Source organism: Pavona decussata, unplaced genomic scaffold (genome assembly GCF_977016875.1).
Source record: "Pavona decussata unplaced genomic scaffold, jaPavDecu1.1 SCAFFOLD_163, whole genome shotgun sequence".
Lineage (NCBI taxonomy): Eukaryota > Metazoa > Cnidaria > Anthozoa > Scleractinia > Agariciidae > Pavona > Pavona decussata.
Window position 1 is genome coordinate 243,074 of NW_028145574.1, and position 14,377 is coordinate 257,450.

General features: G+C 39.9%; 1 protein-coding gene and 1 pseudogene across 2 annotated transcripts in view; both read right to left on the reverse strand.

Moving 5' to 3' along the window:
• Window positions 1-14,288, reverse strand: part of LOC146464469 (major vault protein-like) — a 24,833-nt gene extending 10,545 nt beyond the window's left edge. For both annotated transcript variants that reach the window (XM_085129706.1, XM_085129707.1), the window contains exons 1-7: window positions 14,152-14,288; window positions 12,437-12,597; window positions 10,940-11,077; window positions 9,563-9,743; window positions 7,902-8,005; window positions 2,846-2,968; window positions 1,793-1,918 (exon numbers count right to left, since the gene is read on the reverse strand). In XM_085129706.1, the coding sequence (XP_084985832.1) occupies window positions 1,793-1,918; window positions 2,846-2,968; window positions 7,902-8,005; window positions 9,563-9,743; window positions 10,940-11,077; window positions 12,437-12,586 (822 nt within the window). In that variant the 5' untranslated portion in view covers window positions 12,587-12,597; window positions 14,152-14,288. The remainder of the gene's footprint in view (window positions 1-1,792; window positions 1,919-2,845; window positions 2,969-7,901; window positions 8,006-9,562; window positions 9,744-10,939; window positions 11,078-12,436; window positions 12,598-14,151) is intronic.
• On the reverse strand, window positions 4,873-6,047 carry LOC146464470 (uncharacterized; annotated as a pseudogene).
• Window positions 14,289-14,377: the final 89 nt, after the last annotated feature.

The window sequence follows — 14,377 nt, forward strand, 5'->3', positions numbered from 1 at the left end:
GAGGGTAAGGAAATTCACAAAAAAATCGTAAGTGAGGCACAAAGTTGGCTGACACAAATTTTCAGTCACCACTGCGGAAAAATAATTATAATCCAGGACAAAGCAGCACAAACAATGAATCATTCTGGAAAAAATAATTTTATTAGAAGTGTCGTCTGGTTAATCCTTCTGATAAGCCAAAGTAACGCATAACTAAAGAGGTATTTTTCTTTGAAGTTCGACTTTGTGGCGCGATCAATCAGCCTCATGCCGTGCATGGCAGTGATTTCAAAATCGTTTGAAGTTCGAGTTTTGAAATAAAAAAGCTCTCTTTACTCTTATTGTAGCATCAAATGAGGAGATTAAAAGGTTTCTGAACATAGCCACTATTTACTATTTTGATGAGCATGGTCTTTTTGTTGTTCCACAGGCTAGTTTGCGGTTGAAATCAATTACTGACTTGACGAAATGGACAACGGGCGTGCAGCGCTGTCGTGTTCGATGAATTTATTTCCCACGGAAAATTATGTTACCACAAAATGTGTAATTTCTTCAAATGTAATCTTTCACAAAGAAGATTTCTGGAAGAAAAGGAAAAGATTCTGCAGAGATATTTCCATCCAGTGAATATTGATGAACATTTCCAGTTGAAATTTGATCCGGCACTGAACACAAACCTTTTCTGATGTATGCAAATTTTGCTTAAGATTGAATTCCGTCGGATGTGATTTGATAAAAACGTGAGATAAAACGTTGAAAACAGAAACTTGTTTTCTTTCTCGAATTCATTTCATTCACGAACTCAGTACAGAGATAACTATTTAGTGCCAAGATGTGAATCCACGGACTCATTCATTTGAAGTTTTGAAAGGAGAACCTTTTAAAACTGTCCACAAAGGCAACTTTCAATTCTTGTGCATGCAGCCAGTTTTCAACTGGGTTTTCACAGTTCTTTGAATTCTACTTGATAAATTAAGATCCAGCAGCGTACATTCGATGACTGCAACTTATTCATTGCGGTTTCTTCGGTGTAAATTCGTAAACGTTTTTCTGCGGACTGGTCATTACGAAAGTGGAATTTGCAAAGGCTGTAGTTTTTAGGTGAAAAAGAAAAGTTGTAACGTGAAAGAGATTATTTCTTTAGCGCTCAAGAAAGTTATAAACGTAAACTATACAACAACAAAGAATTAAGCCATGTTTTATTGACGTAAAAAATCAACCATTTTGATTAGAGTTTTTTTCTATTTTTTTTTCCAGACAAGGATAAACAAGTAAAATAACAAAGTGTTGTAACTAGAGTAGGCGATGTTGCTTCAATAATAAAAATATTGATCGTAAAAGTGTGAGTCATCAATTTTCTTAGTCTAAAATGGATTTTGAACTTCCGAGGGGTTCAGGGAGGAGGGTTTTAAAAACCCGGAAATTCCAGAGGGGTGCAGGAGTCATCATAAACCCTCTGGAACGGATATTCCGAGGGGGTGGGGGGTTGAAATAAAAAAAAAAAACTTCTGTGGGGGGGGGGGGGGGGTATGGATATTTTCTGGAAATGAACATTATGATCTCAACCCTTCAACACCATGTAAGCACAACTCTAAAAATATTGTCACACAAGCTCTAAAACAACAGTGCTATCATGCGCCTCACTGGGAAAAGACTTCTGTTTAACCAGGACTGATATGGGTCCGAAAATCACAAATTATGGCATTGACTAAACCAGCTCTCTCTTTAAATGCTTTGTGATAGACAAATATTATTTTATTAATACTCCTGTATACAGGAAGTTAGGTTATTAATAATTAAGCCCTAATTTTACCTCCTCGTACACATTTGGAATGTGCGCTTCCGTTTCTGCCATGGTGACTAACCACTCCTCCCCATTTTTGCGCAAAACACCCTTATCATCTTTGAATGTACGTGTGGACCGCAAATGCAAAGCTTTCTGGATGGGGAAACAGTGATTAATGACAATCAAGTTAAGTTGTCTGGAAACAACTAAAGTAGTATAATAATTGCGTGTACTTATTCAAAATAAAACAAGGTATTTTATGTGGTGTTTTAATACAGCACTGTGAGTAACATATGAAATGATTTCTCCGATAAATAGTAAACTATAATCAGTTTTTAGCATTCACCTCCTGAAACTATTTAAGAATGACAACACAAGCTATTATTTTTATAAATGGCTTCTTTTGCTTTTTTCCTTTGTCGAATGCAAACCTAATCTTGACCTTCCTGTGTCTTTCATGTATTGGCATTCCTGTGCAATGTAAGACCAAACTTTTTTGACATTCCTGTAATGACACCACAAAAATTCCCCCCCTCCCCCATTAGATTTTTGCAGGGGCATGTCTACAATGACCCGGTGTATACTGCTAAGTCAAACAAAACAAGCACTGAATCAACCCAATAGAACCTGGCTGAACAAAGAAGGGAGAATTTGTGAAAGAAAAAATATTCAACCTTAGCAGTAAAATTTATGATGATCAAGCAATACACCCTTAAGAATTTAGCTACTCAGTAGAAACCATGTAAGGACCCTGTAAAAGCCCATTTCCAGTCCTATTTCAAACCAGAATGGCTAAGAAACCATACCCTTTCGTGCCACACATAATTATATACCGGTAGGTAATATATAGGAGAGTCCCCCCACCAGGCTGTTAAACCAGGCAGATAAAATATAACAGAAGTAAATGACTATCAAAATTAAAGAGCTGTTAAGAAATAACTAAGTGTCATAATTTGGGCAGGATGATTTTTTTGTTTTGACTTGGGGCACTCTTGGCACAGGCAGTGACATTGGCCGTGGCTACATCAAACAACTTACAATTCACTGAATAAAAGCTCTACTAGACAATATTCACCTTACCTTCTCAGTCAATACATAAGCATTAACAACATCCACAACCTCTTCATAAGCACCAGGAAGGTAAGCACCTATTTTCTGGACCAACCACTCCTCACCAGCAACACGCAGGTTACCATCACGATCCTAAACAACAAATTACCAGTAATTCAGTAAAGCATAATTATAATAATTATAATTAACAATTATTCCACAAGCGTGCGTTGGATATGAGATGATAGATAGCCAACGAGGCGTCGAGTTGGCTATAATCATCTCATATCCAACAAGTGCAAGTGGAATAATTGTTTTATTAAAAACAATCAAGAAATATTGCTAGATCTTACTGATTTCACTGTGCAAGAACAACCAGAAGGCAATTTAATGGTCGCCATTTCTTGGCCATGGTATAATAGCTCATATACCATGGCCGCTAAGCCAATCAAACTAATCCCATTATACAATGCTTCAGTTTTTAATAATCAATATTATTATATAATTATGTTGAATGAGAGCCAGAAGCAACATTTGTGTATACTAATATTTGGTTTTAACAACTGAGTTGCTAAGGTAATTTGGCCAGTGTAAAAAGATTCAAGAGCTGACGTTTGAAGCATCAGCCCTTCATCAGAGCGATTTGCTTTGATGAATGTCATGAAGGGCTAACGCTCTAAATGTCAGCTTTACAGTGGCAAAATTACTTAATTAACTCAGTTGATGGAACCAAATATTAGTATACACAAATGTCGCTTCTTGCTCTCACTCAACAAAATCAAGAATTCATGAATAAAAAGACTACAGTCGAACCTCCCTTTGCGACCACCTCTTGTAAGCGACCACCTCTCATTAGCGACCACTTTTCCAAAATACCAAAAGTTTTCAAGTCAAATCACTATAGATGGAACCTTTCGTAGGCGACCACCTCTTGTAAGCGAACACCTCCGTAAGCGACCACTTTTAGAGATGATTGTTTAAAAATTTCTCTTGTTTTTAACCTCCCGTAGGCGTCCACTTGACACACAATCTGCTGTATCTCTTGCGGGGAGGAAATTGCAAAATGTGTCGCTGTAACATACTGGCCACATCATTACAGCGGACGCCGTATTAAAATCTCACCGCCGGAGCTACCGGAAATGTCTCCCGAAGTAGCTTAATCTAGCATTGAAACAATTGACAACATACACATACACTATAGTGTACACTGAAATAAACTTTAATTAAGTTGAATCCCTTGTAGGAAAGAAACTCTCTTATCTTGTAAATTACATGTATGTACATGCATGACCGGTGATGACTCTCTCAACCTTGTATTACAGAAAAATTGTGGCAATAAAGAACGTCAACTGGATTATGTAACAAAAAAACAAACGCGAAAGTTGGAGATGTTTTACGCTTGAAATGTAATATTGCAAAATGCCGTTTACTTTCTGCTCCTAAATCAGGCAGTCTAAAGATTGGATTTCGATAAGCACTGGCAAAAGGGTTATGTCTCCACAATTACCATATGTAAATTACCCGAAATTAGACCACCTGTGGTCTGACCTCTGGTAAGCGACCACCTCCCGTAAGCGTCCTCATATCCTTGACATTATGGGTGGTCGCTTACGGGAGGTTCGACTGTATTAATAGTAACTTATTAAACTCATCAACAATATATGAGCTTGGGATCTAGTGCCTAGAAGGTTGGTGGAGCCAGGCAGCGATCAGGCACAGGGACGGAGGTATCCATGGCAACCCAGCGAAAGGCCACCACCAACGGCACTGTCACACTGAACCCAATCAATGGAATACTTACCAGACCGGATACTTACCAAAGGGTGGGCGGAGAGGGAGGCTTGACAATAAGGCAGGCAAAATGACCTATCTTGCAGGCCAGCAAGCAAGTAAATGCGATGTGAACCATGGGGCACCCCCCAGCAGAGAATACAAAGGTCGCCCCTGAGCCATGACAAGAGGCGACTGCTGACTGGCATTGAGCTGACTTCAACCTTGCCTAAATTATATTTAGCCATATTTTTCATCCCATTAAGAAAATGTGCCTCCTGCCTAGATAGAGGGTCGTACAGGGGGGGTCTCTCGCACGGTTCACGAACAGAAAAAATAGCAAATCACGGATCACGGATATGAAAATTTCATTTTCCCGAATCACGAAAATGAACAAGTCAGGTACTTTTTTAACAACCTTTTCTTACGCCAGAAAGAGCGTTTGAAGAGAGTAAAATCGTGAAAGGCTAGGTAAAGGTTGCCTATCGGAAATCACATACCTAAATCACTCTCGATGGACGACTCTGACCATTCGTCCACTTCGCGTTGTCACTGCCCGAAGAAATACCAAATCGTTTACAGAATCTTCCTCGTCATTGTCCGCAATAGGATATTCACCGTCTGTGTCAGTGTCATACTCCTCCTCCTCCTCTTTTTCCTCGTCTTCCTCTACTACTTGCCCAGCTTCAATGGCCTCGTGCGATGTAGAAGGCGTACCAGTTGTTACCGTTTCAGCAGAAGTAACAGCCTCCTCCTCGACAGTGTTAGGACTGAACGAGACTTTGTCTTTTGGATAGTCTGAGGTTCTGTACATGTTTAACGGCAACGTTCCGGCCTTGAACATGGTGGTCTCTTGCCTCACACTTCTCTGTCTTGCAGCCTTCCCATTATTTGTCGCCCACTCAATCATGAGATCTTTTTCCTGCCTATTCAACTCCCTTCTTGCCTTCTTGCTCCAGCTTTGGAATGGCATTTAGTGGAGTGCTCTGGCGCAACACGGGATAATATGATTTATCGCGTGTGAAGTAGTAGGCACTCCAGGGTACTACACGTTTATAATGCTTTCGTATACGGTATTTGCCAGATTCTGTGCGTACTGCGAAAGAGTAGGAAACTGGTCCTTGAAGTGACCAACTGCGTGTAGGTTTTCAACCTGAACTGTTAGACAAGAGTACAGATCAATGGCGAAGTTTGGATTAAGTTCTTTAACTAACGCCTCCAGATCTTTCAGTCCATTTAAGATCATGTTGACCGAACGCTTTGTCTGATTGGAAATGGTTCCTTGAGAACCGCTTGGTTTACCTGTGCTGGCATCGTTGACATCGTTGCTATGTGACAACGCTTTTTCTGTTGTTGCTTCCAAGTAACTGTCAAGTTTTTCCAGAAGCTCAATTGCTTGTGGTAGGGAACGTTTTGGTACAGTCTGATGTTTCATTTGAACAGAAAAGGCTTTGAACAGGAGTCCAAGATGGCCTAGATACCGGCTTTACAATGCCTTTTATTGAAGTAATTAGCTTCACAGAACCTGTCTGAGCATCGGTGATGAATATGTTCTTATCGTGCTCTACACATATGCCCATAGGCTGCGCAAATGTTGCTTGGTCTGCCTTTCCATTTGAATTACCTTCTTTTCCTGTGCCAGCAATAACTACGGCCTCCTCACCACGGATCTTCGTTTTTATTTGCAAGCTTCCAATGTCCACATAAACTATACCAGCGAGATACGAGGCCACGTGTGCGCTTTCACTGCATTCTACAGTTCCGTTTTGTACGATCACGGTTTCCTCGAGTGTTGACATTGCAATAGATAAGATTCCGCCTGGGTTGCCCTTGTGAGGCAGATAAAGGATGTTATTGTTAAGGCACATAGACACTGCTTCTGTGCAAGAGGCTGAGTATTTTGTCAAAACTGTAACATTGCCTTTAACCGCCACTCCATCCATCTCTAATGCAATGGAATAAATAACCTTGTCCACATCGCTGGCACAAAGGATGATGTTATCGCTTGCCTTAGCAATTCTGGATGGTTCGATCTTTCGAGAAAGTCGAACTTTAGTCAAGTAACTTTTGGTTTCTGCGTATGTTCTTTCTACATTCTTTAGATGCATAGAAAGTTGTTCTCGAAGCACCGGAACTGGTCCGAGCGTGTCAAGTCCTCTCTTCTGCAACTCAGAAGTGAGCTCTACTTTTTTGAGATTCTTCAACTGTAGCGTTGGCTTCTTTGTAATGGGTAAGAGTTGTATTCCTGTGGGACAGCTTACATACGCTATTCCATCGCAGTAAGCGAGCGATTTAGCTGCACCATGGATTCTCCAACAACCTTGACATCTGCGGGTACATGAAGCCTAACTTCTAGAAGCCTAGTGAGGTTCTTCAATGGAGCATAGTCCAGGGCCCAGTTGCTCTAAGCATGGTTAGCGCTAACCCGGGTTAAACACCATGACAACCTATAGGTTTTAATACCTCTTAACCAATGGTTAGCGCTAGCCATGCTTCGAGCAACTCAGCCCAGAACAAGAAGTTTTCCATGCTCGCCGGGGCAAATTGCTACGGGATGCGGATAGAGCCCAACTTTGTTGGTCTCACTGATTTTATAGCTGTCCGGGAGAACTGAATACACCACACAATTGACGTTGCGGAGACGAGCTAACACAGACTCTTTACTCAAATGTAATATACAGTTTATGTCCATCCGATCTTTATTTAGGACACTGTCTCTTGGCAGCATTCCGGGTCAGAATCTCCGATTGTGTGCAAAATATGACAAACATGCTCTCTCCTCATCCAATGAATTACTTTACGACATTAACGAAGATTAAGCGAAATCTGTTACTTGTCACATTTGATGTTTTCAGTCTTAATAAATCTTCCGGACACTCGCATCTCAAAATCGCGCAGAATAGAGTGGTACAATCACGAATATCGGTGAATAATTCAAGCTCTTCACGGGTCACGCAAAACCTTCAGGTCACGGATTACGAAGAATAATTTATTACATTCACGTTTCACGGGAAATAAAATCAGCTAATCACGCGTCACGAAAATACCCCTGTACGACCCTCTAGATAGATGTATTTTTATTACAAGAGACCACCGTTGCAGCACCACAGTTTCTTTACAAACTACCCCCCTTATCATACTAGTCAAGAGCTATATGTAGGTTGAAATGGCCAAAAGTAGGACTGCTGAGGAAAACATTGCTTACTCATCACAAAAATATCAATTGTTAGGTAAAGATGCATTTTGTACCAAGTTTTTGAAAACAGTTTTTTTTTTGTTCAAAAACCCTGCTTGTTACATGATCTGAATGTGTTACCTTTGTTTCTTTTCTTGCTCTGAGTCTGATGGCTTGGTTGGGCTGGATAATAGTGGCACGGATTGGTTCTACAACTTCAACTTCTTTCTTTGGTATGTAAGTACCTGAGGATGGTGGAATTCACATGAATGATCACCTAGCACAATGACACGAATTTATTAATGTGCCAAGCTGAAGGATTAACGACAAGGACAGGCTAATAACCTCTTTTTGGACTGGAAAGGATCTTTTTCTTTTGAAATCAAACATCAGGGGGGGGGGGGGGGAGGGGGGAGTTCAAGCATTTTTTATTTCGGTCGATTCAGCAAACATATTTGTAAATGCAATACAATCAGTACTTCTTAATGGCTTTATCACCAGAACATTCTACTACCAGGCAGTGGCTCATCTACAATAATCATGAACGAACTAAGTCCAACTAAGAGACCATCATGCATCAAAACAAAATTAGAGTGATTAGCCCGAAGAACCTCACATTCAATTTTTATGTAAAAAATAGATTTCGCTGATAAGATTTCAATAAACTTCTCTTGGTAAGTATAGGTAACGAATATGAAATACTAATAGAGATAAACTTTGAATATGGGATTCTTAAGGATAGTCGCTCTTATTTAAACTTCTTCTTGATCTAACTAATACTTTGTATAAAGTGGAAGCTCTCTTATGGACACTCGCATAAGTGGACAGCTCTACTTATGACCGCCTTCACAAAATCATGTTTGAACTCCCATTCAAACTTTGTCTTTATGCATTTCCATACAAGGACATTCCTGTAAGCGGTCACAGACACTTTCAGTGGTTGCCATTTAGACTTTTCCCTCATTCTTAAGTTCCCATAAGCAGACAGCCAAAAGAAAATCCCCTTAGCCTCTCAATCTTATTTAATGTCACTGTTCCGTTTAGAGTATCCAAACACACAAGCTTTAATAAAACGTAGAGTAATAAACTAAAGTAAGGACCACGAGACCATTTGGCATTAATTTGGGGGACACTGCTCAACAATTGGCGTGACTGGCGACTTCTATTGCGTGACCATTTTCAGGCCTCACTCCTCTGGCACTTCCAGCTGCACCTAGGCCAACAACAACAAAACACAACAATGCACTGCAACAGCAGCACAGCTAGGCCAGCAGCGCCACTCCAAGAAGAGTATTGGCAGGTCGCAAAACTAGAGCACTATGAGCTGCCATCTAGGCCAGCAACGCGCAAACCTAATTAACTGAATGACCTATCATGCCTCACCTATCTCACCAGCGCTGCTGGGTCGGACCGGAGTATTGGCAGGTCAATATTATCAAAAGTCATTAAAATGAACTAGAAAACTTAGCTTGGGGAAGTCGCTACGCAGACTTAACTGCCACAAATACACGCAAAGTGGGTATCCCCCCAAGCAAAGAAAATCTTTACTATGAAATATACCGATAGATATTAATTTTAAATTAACTAATGTTTTGCATTCCCAATGTTTATTTTAAGCTGGGCAAGCTCCCCTAAGCGGCCATGTATCCCTTACACTTCTAGTGGTCGCTTATAAGAACCGTTCTCATAAGCGACCAGCTCCAGTTAGGGACACATTTTTCGTGCCCGAGGGTGTCTGCTTATGAGAGCTTCCACTGTATTCACTTTATTGACTTCTTTCCATGTGATGCATATAAAATTACCTGGCCCTTCAAACAGCCATTCATCACCAGCAATCCTTTTCTCTCCAGATTCAGACTCAAAATCCAGCATAGCACGCAATCTTATGGCAGAGTTAGCCATCACCACCTTCAGGGCTGTAACATCTTGTTTTAAGACTTCACCAGGATACAAAGGAAATGGGTCTTGTGCAAGGCGGATATCCTACAACATGATACAACCATTGAGTTCCTGGTCAGGAGTAAAAGCTGATTCAAGTGTAAAAGCTGTGTGCTAAGGTTAAAGCTAAAATCTGTACATGTGACAGGAATCTGTGAGCTGTGAAGACTTCTTGTGTTAGAGAGAAAATATGCTTGTTGCTGTTATCAGCAAATTATCTTGAGTTCAGTCTACAACAACCCACTCCTTCAACTAAACTGGTAATGATTTCACTACATGAGATAAGGTGATTTGCTGCATTGAAGGCCCTTGATTCCTTACAGATTTTACCACTAATGTGAGGGTGACAGGTGGTTACAGCTGGCAGGGCTGCCATGATTATGTGCATTCAAGTCAAGATAGTAACTTGGTGTAATTATTGGTGATTGTGTGAAAGAAGACATTTCCTTTTTTCTGATAATTTCATACACTGCTGTACGCTTATAATAATATTATTGAAGGACCCAGTGCAAAACTGTAACAGCATCTCAACCGTTAAGGCATTGCGTTACGCAACTAGACACATCACGTGTTGTGACACCTTTCCATGCGTGACTGTTAAAGCTCCACGTGGAGCTGAGATGTCGCTGAACGTCTTGACTTAAGGTTTGAGCTTTGCTCTAAGCGACAGTAATTTCTCATGCAACCCATGCAGATTAGAAGCCTTTCAGTCTTTGACGGTCTTGTATGCAGTTCAACAGTAGGACTAGCTCAAGTTGTATGTGTGATTGTTAATTTTCTGCCTTTCGGTGATCGCCTGATCTCAGCTAGTGACTTAAAATAAACAGAACCGATACGGATTATGGTAGACTTTTGGCTTTTGTAATCATTGTTTCTGCGCGCCTTTCTTCGAAAGAAAAGCAGTCGCCAAAAAAACCAATGCAAGTGATGATTTAGCCTTGGCATCCAAATTTCTCCAAATTCGCTCTAATTTGGCATGCATACAGGCTGCATCAATTGGTTCTTGCATCAGAAACATAGTTCCATGTTTACTTAGTTTGTGATTTGAGGGCTCTTAAATTCCTCGTAAGCTTGTTCATAGAACTATGTTTCTGACACATGGACCAGTCAGTATGAAACTCAAATTAGAGCAACTGTTGAGAAATTTGAATGCCAAGGCCACTGATCACAACTTATGTTGGTTTAACACCCCGGCCCTTTAATTAGTAATAAAAATTATACATTGGTTAAGCCTAAAGCACCTGATCAGCATGAGCTAGCTTGATTTGCCCATTGCTGTCAACCACCACTCGTTCATCTTTGTCCCTTAGCACTGGATTCTCAACAATGCAGTAATGCCGAGGAGGAACAGTAGTCATCTTCTCTGGACCAAGGATAACCTAAAATATTATGAAGAAAATAGGGAGATTCCAAGTAACTAACAATGATTACTTTATCATGCACATTAGCTAATTACAATTATACAAGACTTACAATCAGCCTTAGTTGAGGTACACCAAAGGCAAAAATAAAAAATACTTCTAAAAGGCCATAATCCCATCCCCCAGAACATATCAGGTTTTACTGGACAGAACATGTGGTAAAATCAGTTTGATCAAACATATAATGACATGTGTGTCAGGAAAGTCATACATTATGCCACTGCACATGTTCAGCCTTTGCCATGAATAATAGTCCATTTTACAGTTGTGTGCTAAGTGACCTGGCCTTGGATTGTAAGCGAGGCTGGGGTTGACCTTGTTTTGATACAAACCTCATTGCTTTTCATATGTAGATCACGCTGTTCTTATGTTAACTAGTTTTCATTGACATATGTAAAGTAGTGAGGTTTGTATCAAAACAAGGTCAACCACAGCCTCACTTAAAATCCAAGGCCAGGTCACTAAGCACACAACTGTAAAATGGCCTATTAACTCCTTTACTTACAGATTATTCTCACAGTATAAAAATTAAAAAACATTATGGATCAGGAAGGATTTTCAGGCTCCTATTTCACTAATATAATGTGGTGATATTTCACAGGTGAGAAAAGAAAACAAAATGCGAGTCTAAGGTTACTTTATCAGTGAGGAGCATTCAAGGAAAAGCAGCCCTTCAAGTTTTGTTTTCAAGATTCAAGTTTTGCAGTCATCAAAAGTAGTAAAGTGTGAGCACTGTGTTGCATACACACGTTAGCATGTATCTGTCACTTTAGGACTGCCAAAATTATTTATGAAAGAAAAGATTAGGTTACAAAATAGACAACAATTATCTTAAACAAGATTTAACCAGCCTTGACGTTTAGAGAATGGCTTGCTGAGGTTAAATTTAGATTGAGGTTGTAGGAATATGGTATGTTTAGCTGGGATAAGCAAAGTATAAAGTTTTGACAATTTGCACAGAAATAGTGACACAGGTGACCGATATCGTTCCTTTTTTATTGACCAAACAGATTGGTAATTATGACATACCTGATTTTACCAAATGTTTGCTCCAAAGCAAAACTATCTGGCTACAAAATTAGAGCAGATTACAACTCTGTTGTATGTAAATGCTCCATGCAGAGAGGTACATAAACAGGCGGGGGTCCTGCCTGTTTATGTACCTTCCTGCATAGTCCAGTAATTTGTCCCCCCCCATCCCCAAGATGAAACTCTTCTATTATTTATTATTTTAATAACACAACTCAAAAAGGCATGAAGCACATTTACATACAATATGTGTTTAGCAATTTATTACTCATTATAATAATTTTTCACCTTTTCATTATCTTGTCGTATGAAGGTCTTTGGACCAACTTCCACCTTAGTGACATTAGTGTTCTGGTCCAAGACGTGGATGTAATAATACGGTGGGATACGATAGATACTCTCCTCATCCTGAGGTGCAGAACTCCGTTTACTGCTCATGGTTCCTCAATCTGAAAATTCCCATAATTTTGTTTTTGATTAGATTTCCCAGTTTTTGATATCAAAGCGCCAATAAGTCAAATTTAATTATCAGCTTACATTGTTCATTTCTTGAGGTTTTTTTGGGTGCACTTATATCCAATTTGAGATGCGGAAGAGAGAGACAAAATTTTGCACTTGCACTTTCAATTAACGTTGTCGGATTAAAATCAAGCTAAAAGACAAGACCGCAATGTTTTGTGGGATTATTTTTTATGAATAATTTCATCAAAATCATCCCTGCACGTGCAGGTCATTGTACTGCTAATTACAACCTATTGTTTTCTCCAGGCATGACTGATTTTGATGAATTTATTCATAAAAGTCCCACGTAAACTTTCGGTCTTGTCTTTTAGCTTCATGCTTTGAACCGACAACATTAATTGAAATAGCTGTATATCTGATGCATCTGTGCCATGGTAACTGGCCGCAGCTGTGACAAAAACAAAAACCGATGAAAACAGCGAAAAGGGAGCTGAAATTCTGGCTTCTTGGAATTCTGACAGGTAAACGTATTTGCAAATTATCCAGCTGTCCTTTGAGTCAAATTTGGTTGAAAAGAGGTGAAGAAGTCACGAGTTCAAAGTGATTTTAAAGAGTGGGTTCAAACTGTTTCGTGGAAAAGTTGCAAAAAAGTCAGCAAAACTCAGATCTGCTCACGCACAAAACAGCTCAGCACACGACTACAGTGCTGTTGCAAATTGAATGAGTGCACACAAAAAAACCCCGCAAGAAACGAGCAATGTAAGCTGATAATTTAATTCATCTCTCAATTTTTGTGGTTGCCCCGTGTTTCATGTTATATCTACAAATCCTGCTATTTTGTCCCTCTTGGAAAACATAATAGACTGGATCTTGAACAGGCTCCAATGATGTACTGACAGTGGGGGGGGGGGGGGGGGGAGCACTTGGTGGTTTTTATAGTCTTCTCTCTTCTCTCTCCAGAAATATGAAATTAACAATTTAAATTAGCCGTCTTTGTGATCTTGGCCAAGCCCTCCTTACGCCCCTCTCATCCTATCATGATACGTTTTGCCGCATCTGCAAAACAAACTTGCAAGCCTGGCACATTCTTCGCAGGCTTGTTCAGATAAACAAACCGTTCAACTGATCCATCCCATCTTGCCGAGTAAAGCTGTCATAACGAGACTTGCACGAATTGAAAATCGAAAGTTCTAGCTTAACTTGGTTATGATATGATCGATCTGCAGTGAATATTCCAACATCATTAACAGAAAATAAAATAAACACAAGATTAATTCAACAGATACACCTCTCAGTTCGTTGACACGAACTAGACACTAGCTAAACTTAAGCTTATATCATAACAGCGCTTTTCATTGTAAGAAAATGGAATGCACTAAACAAGTGCAACAAGGAAAAACTCGAAGGCTAGCTGTCAATGAAATATTTTCAAAACTCGTTCGATTTTTGATGGGATCAGATCACTTGTGTTAGTTCTTAGCTCAAACTCCAAGTTTCTACTGAATACGAGCTGTGTAAAGCAACCTTTCTATTGCACTTACTTCAATTCTTGCAAAGATGGCGCGTGAATGTGTCCGAAAGCGCAATGCTGTTCGAAACCAGAAGATTGAATCTTCGTCGTCTGGGCACTGAATGGAACTAGTAACCCAGTCATCCAATCACCAGCTTGCAAAATGATGTCATGCACTTTTCTGCATTGACCAATCAACCCCGCGGAAATAGTTTTGCAGGGATCATCAAAAATTATACGCCACTACCGGAAACGGA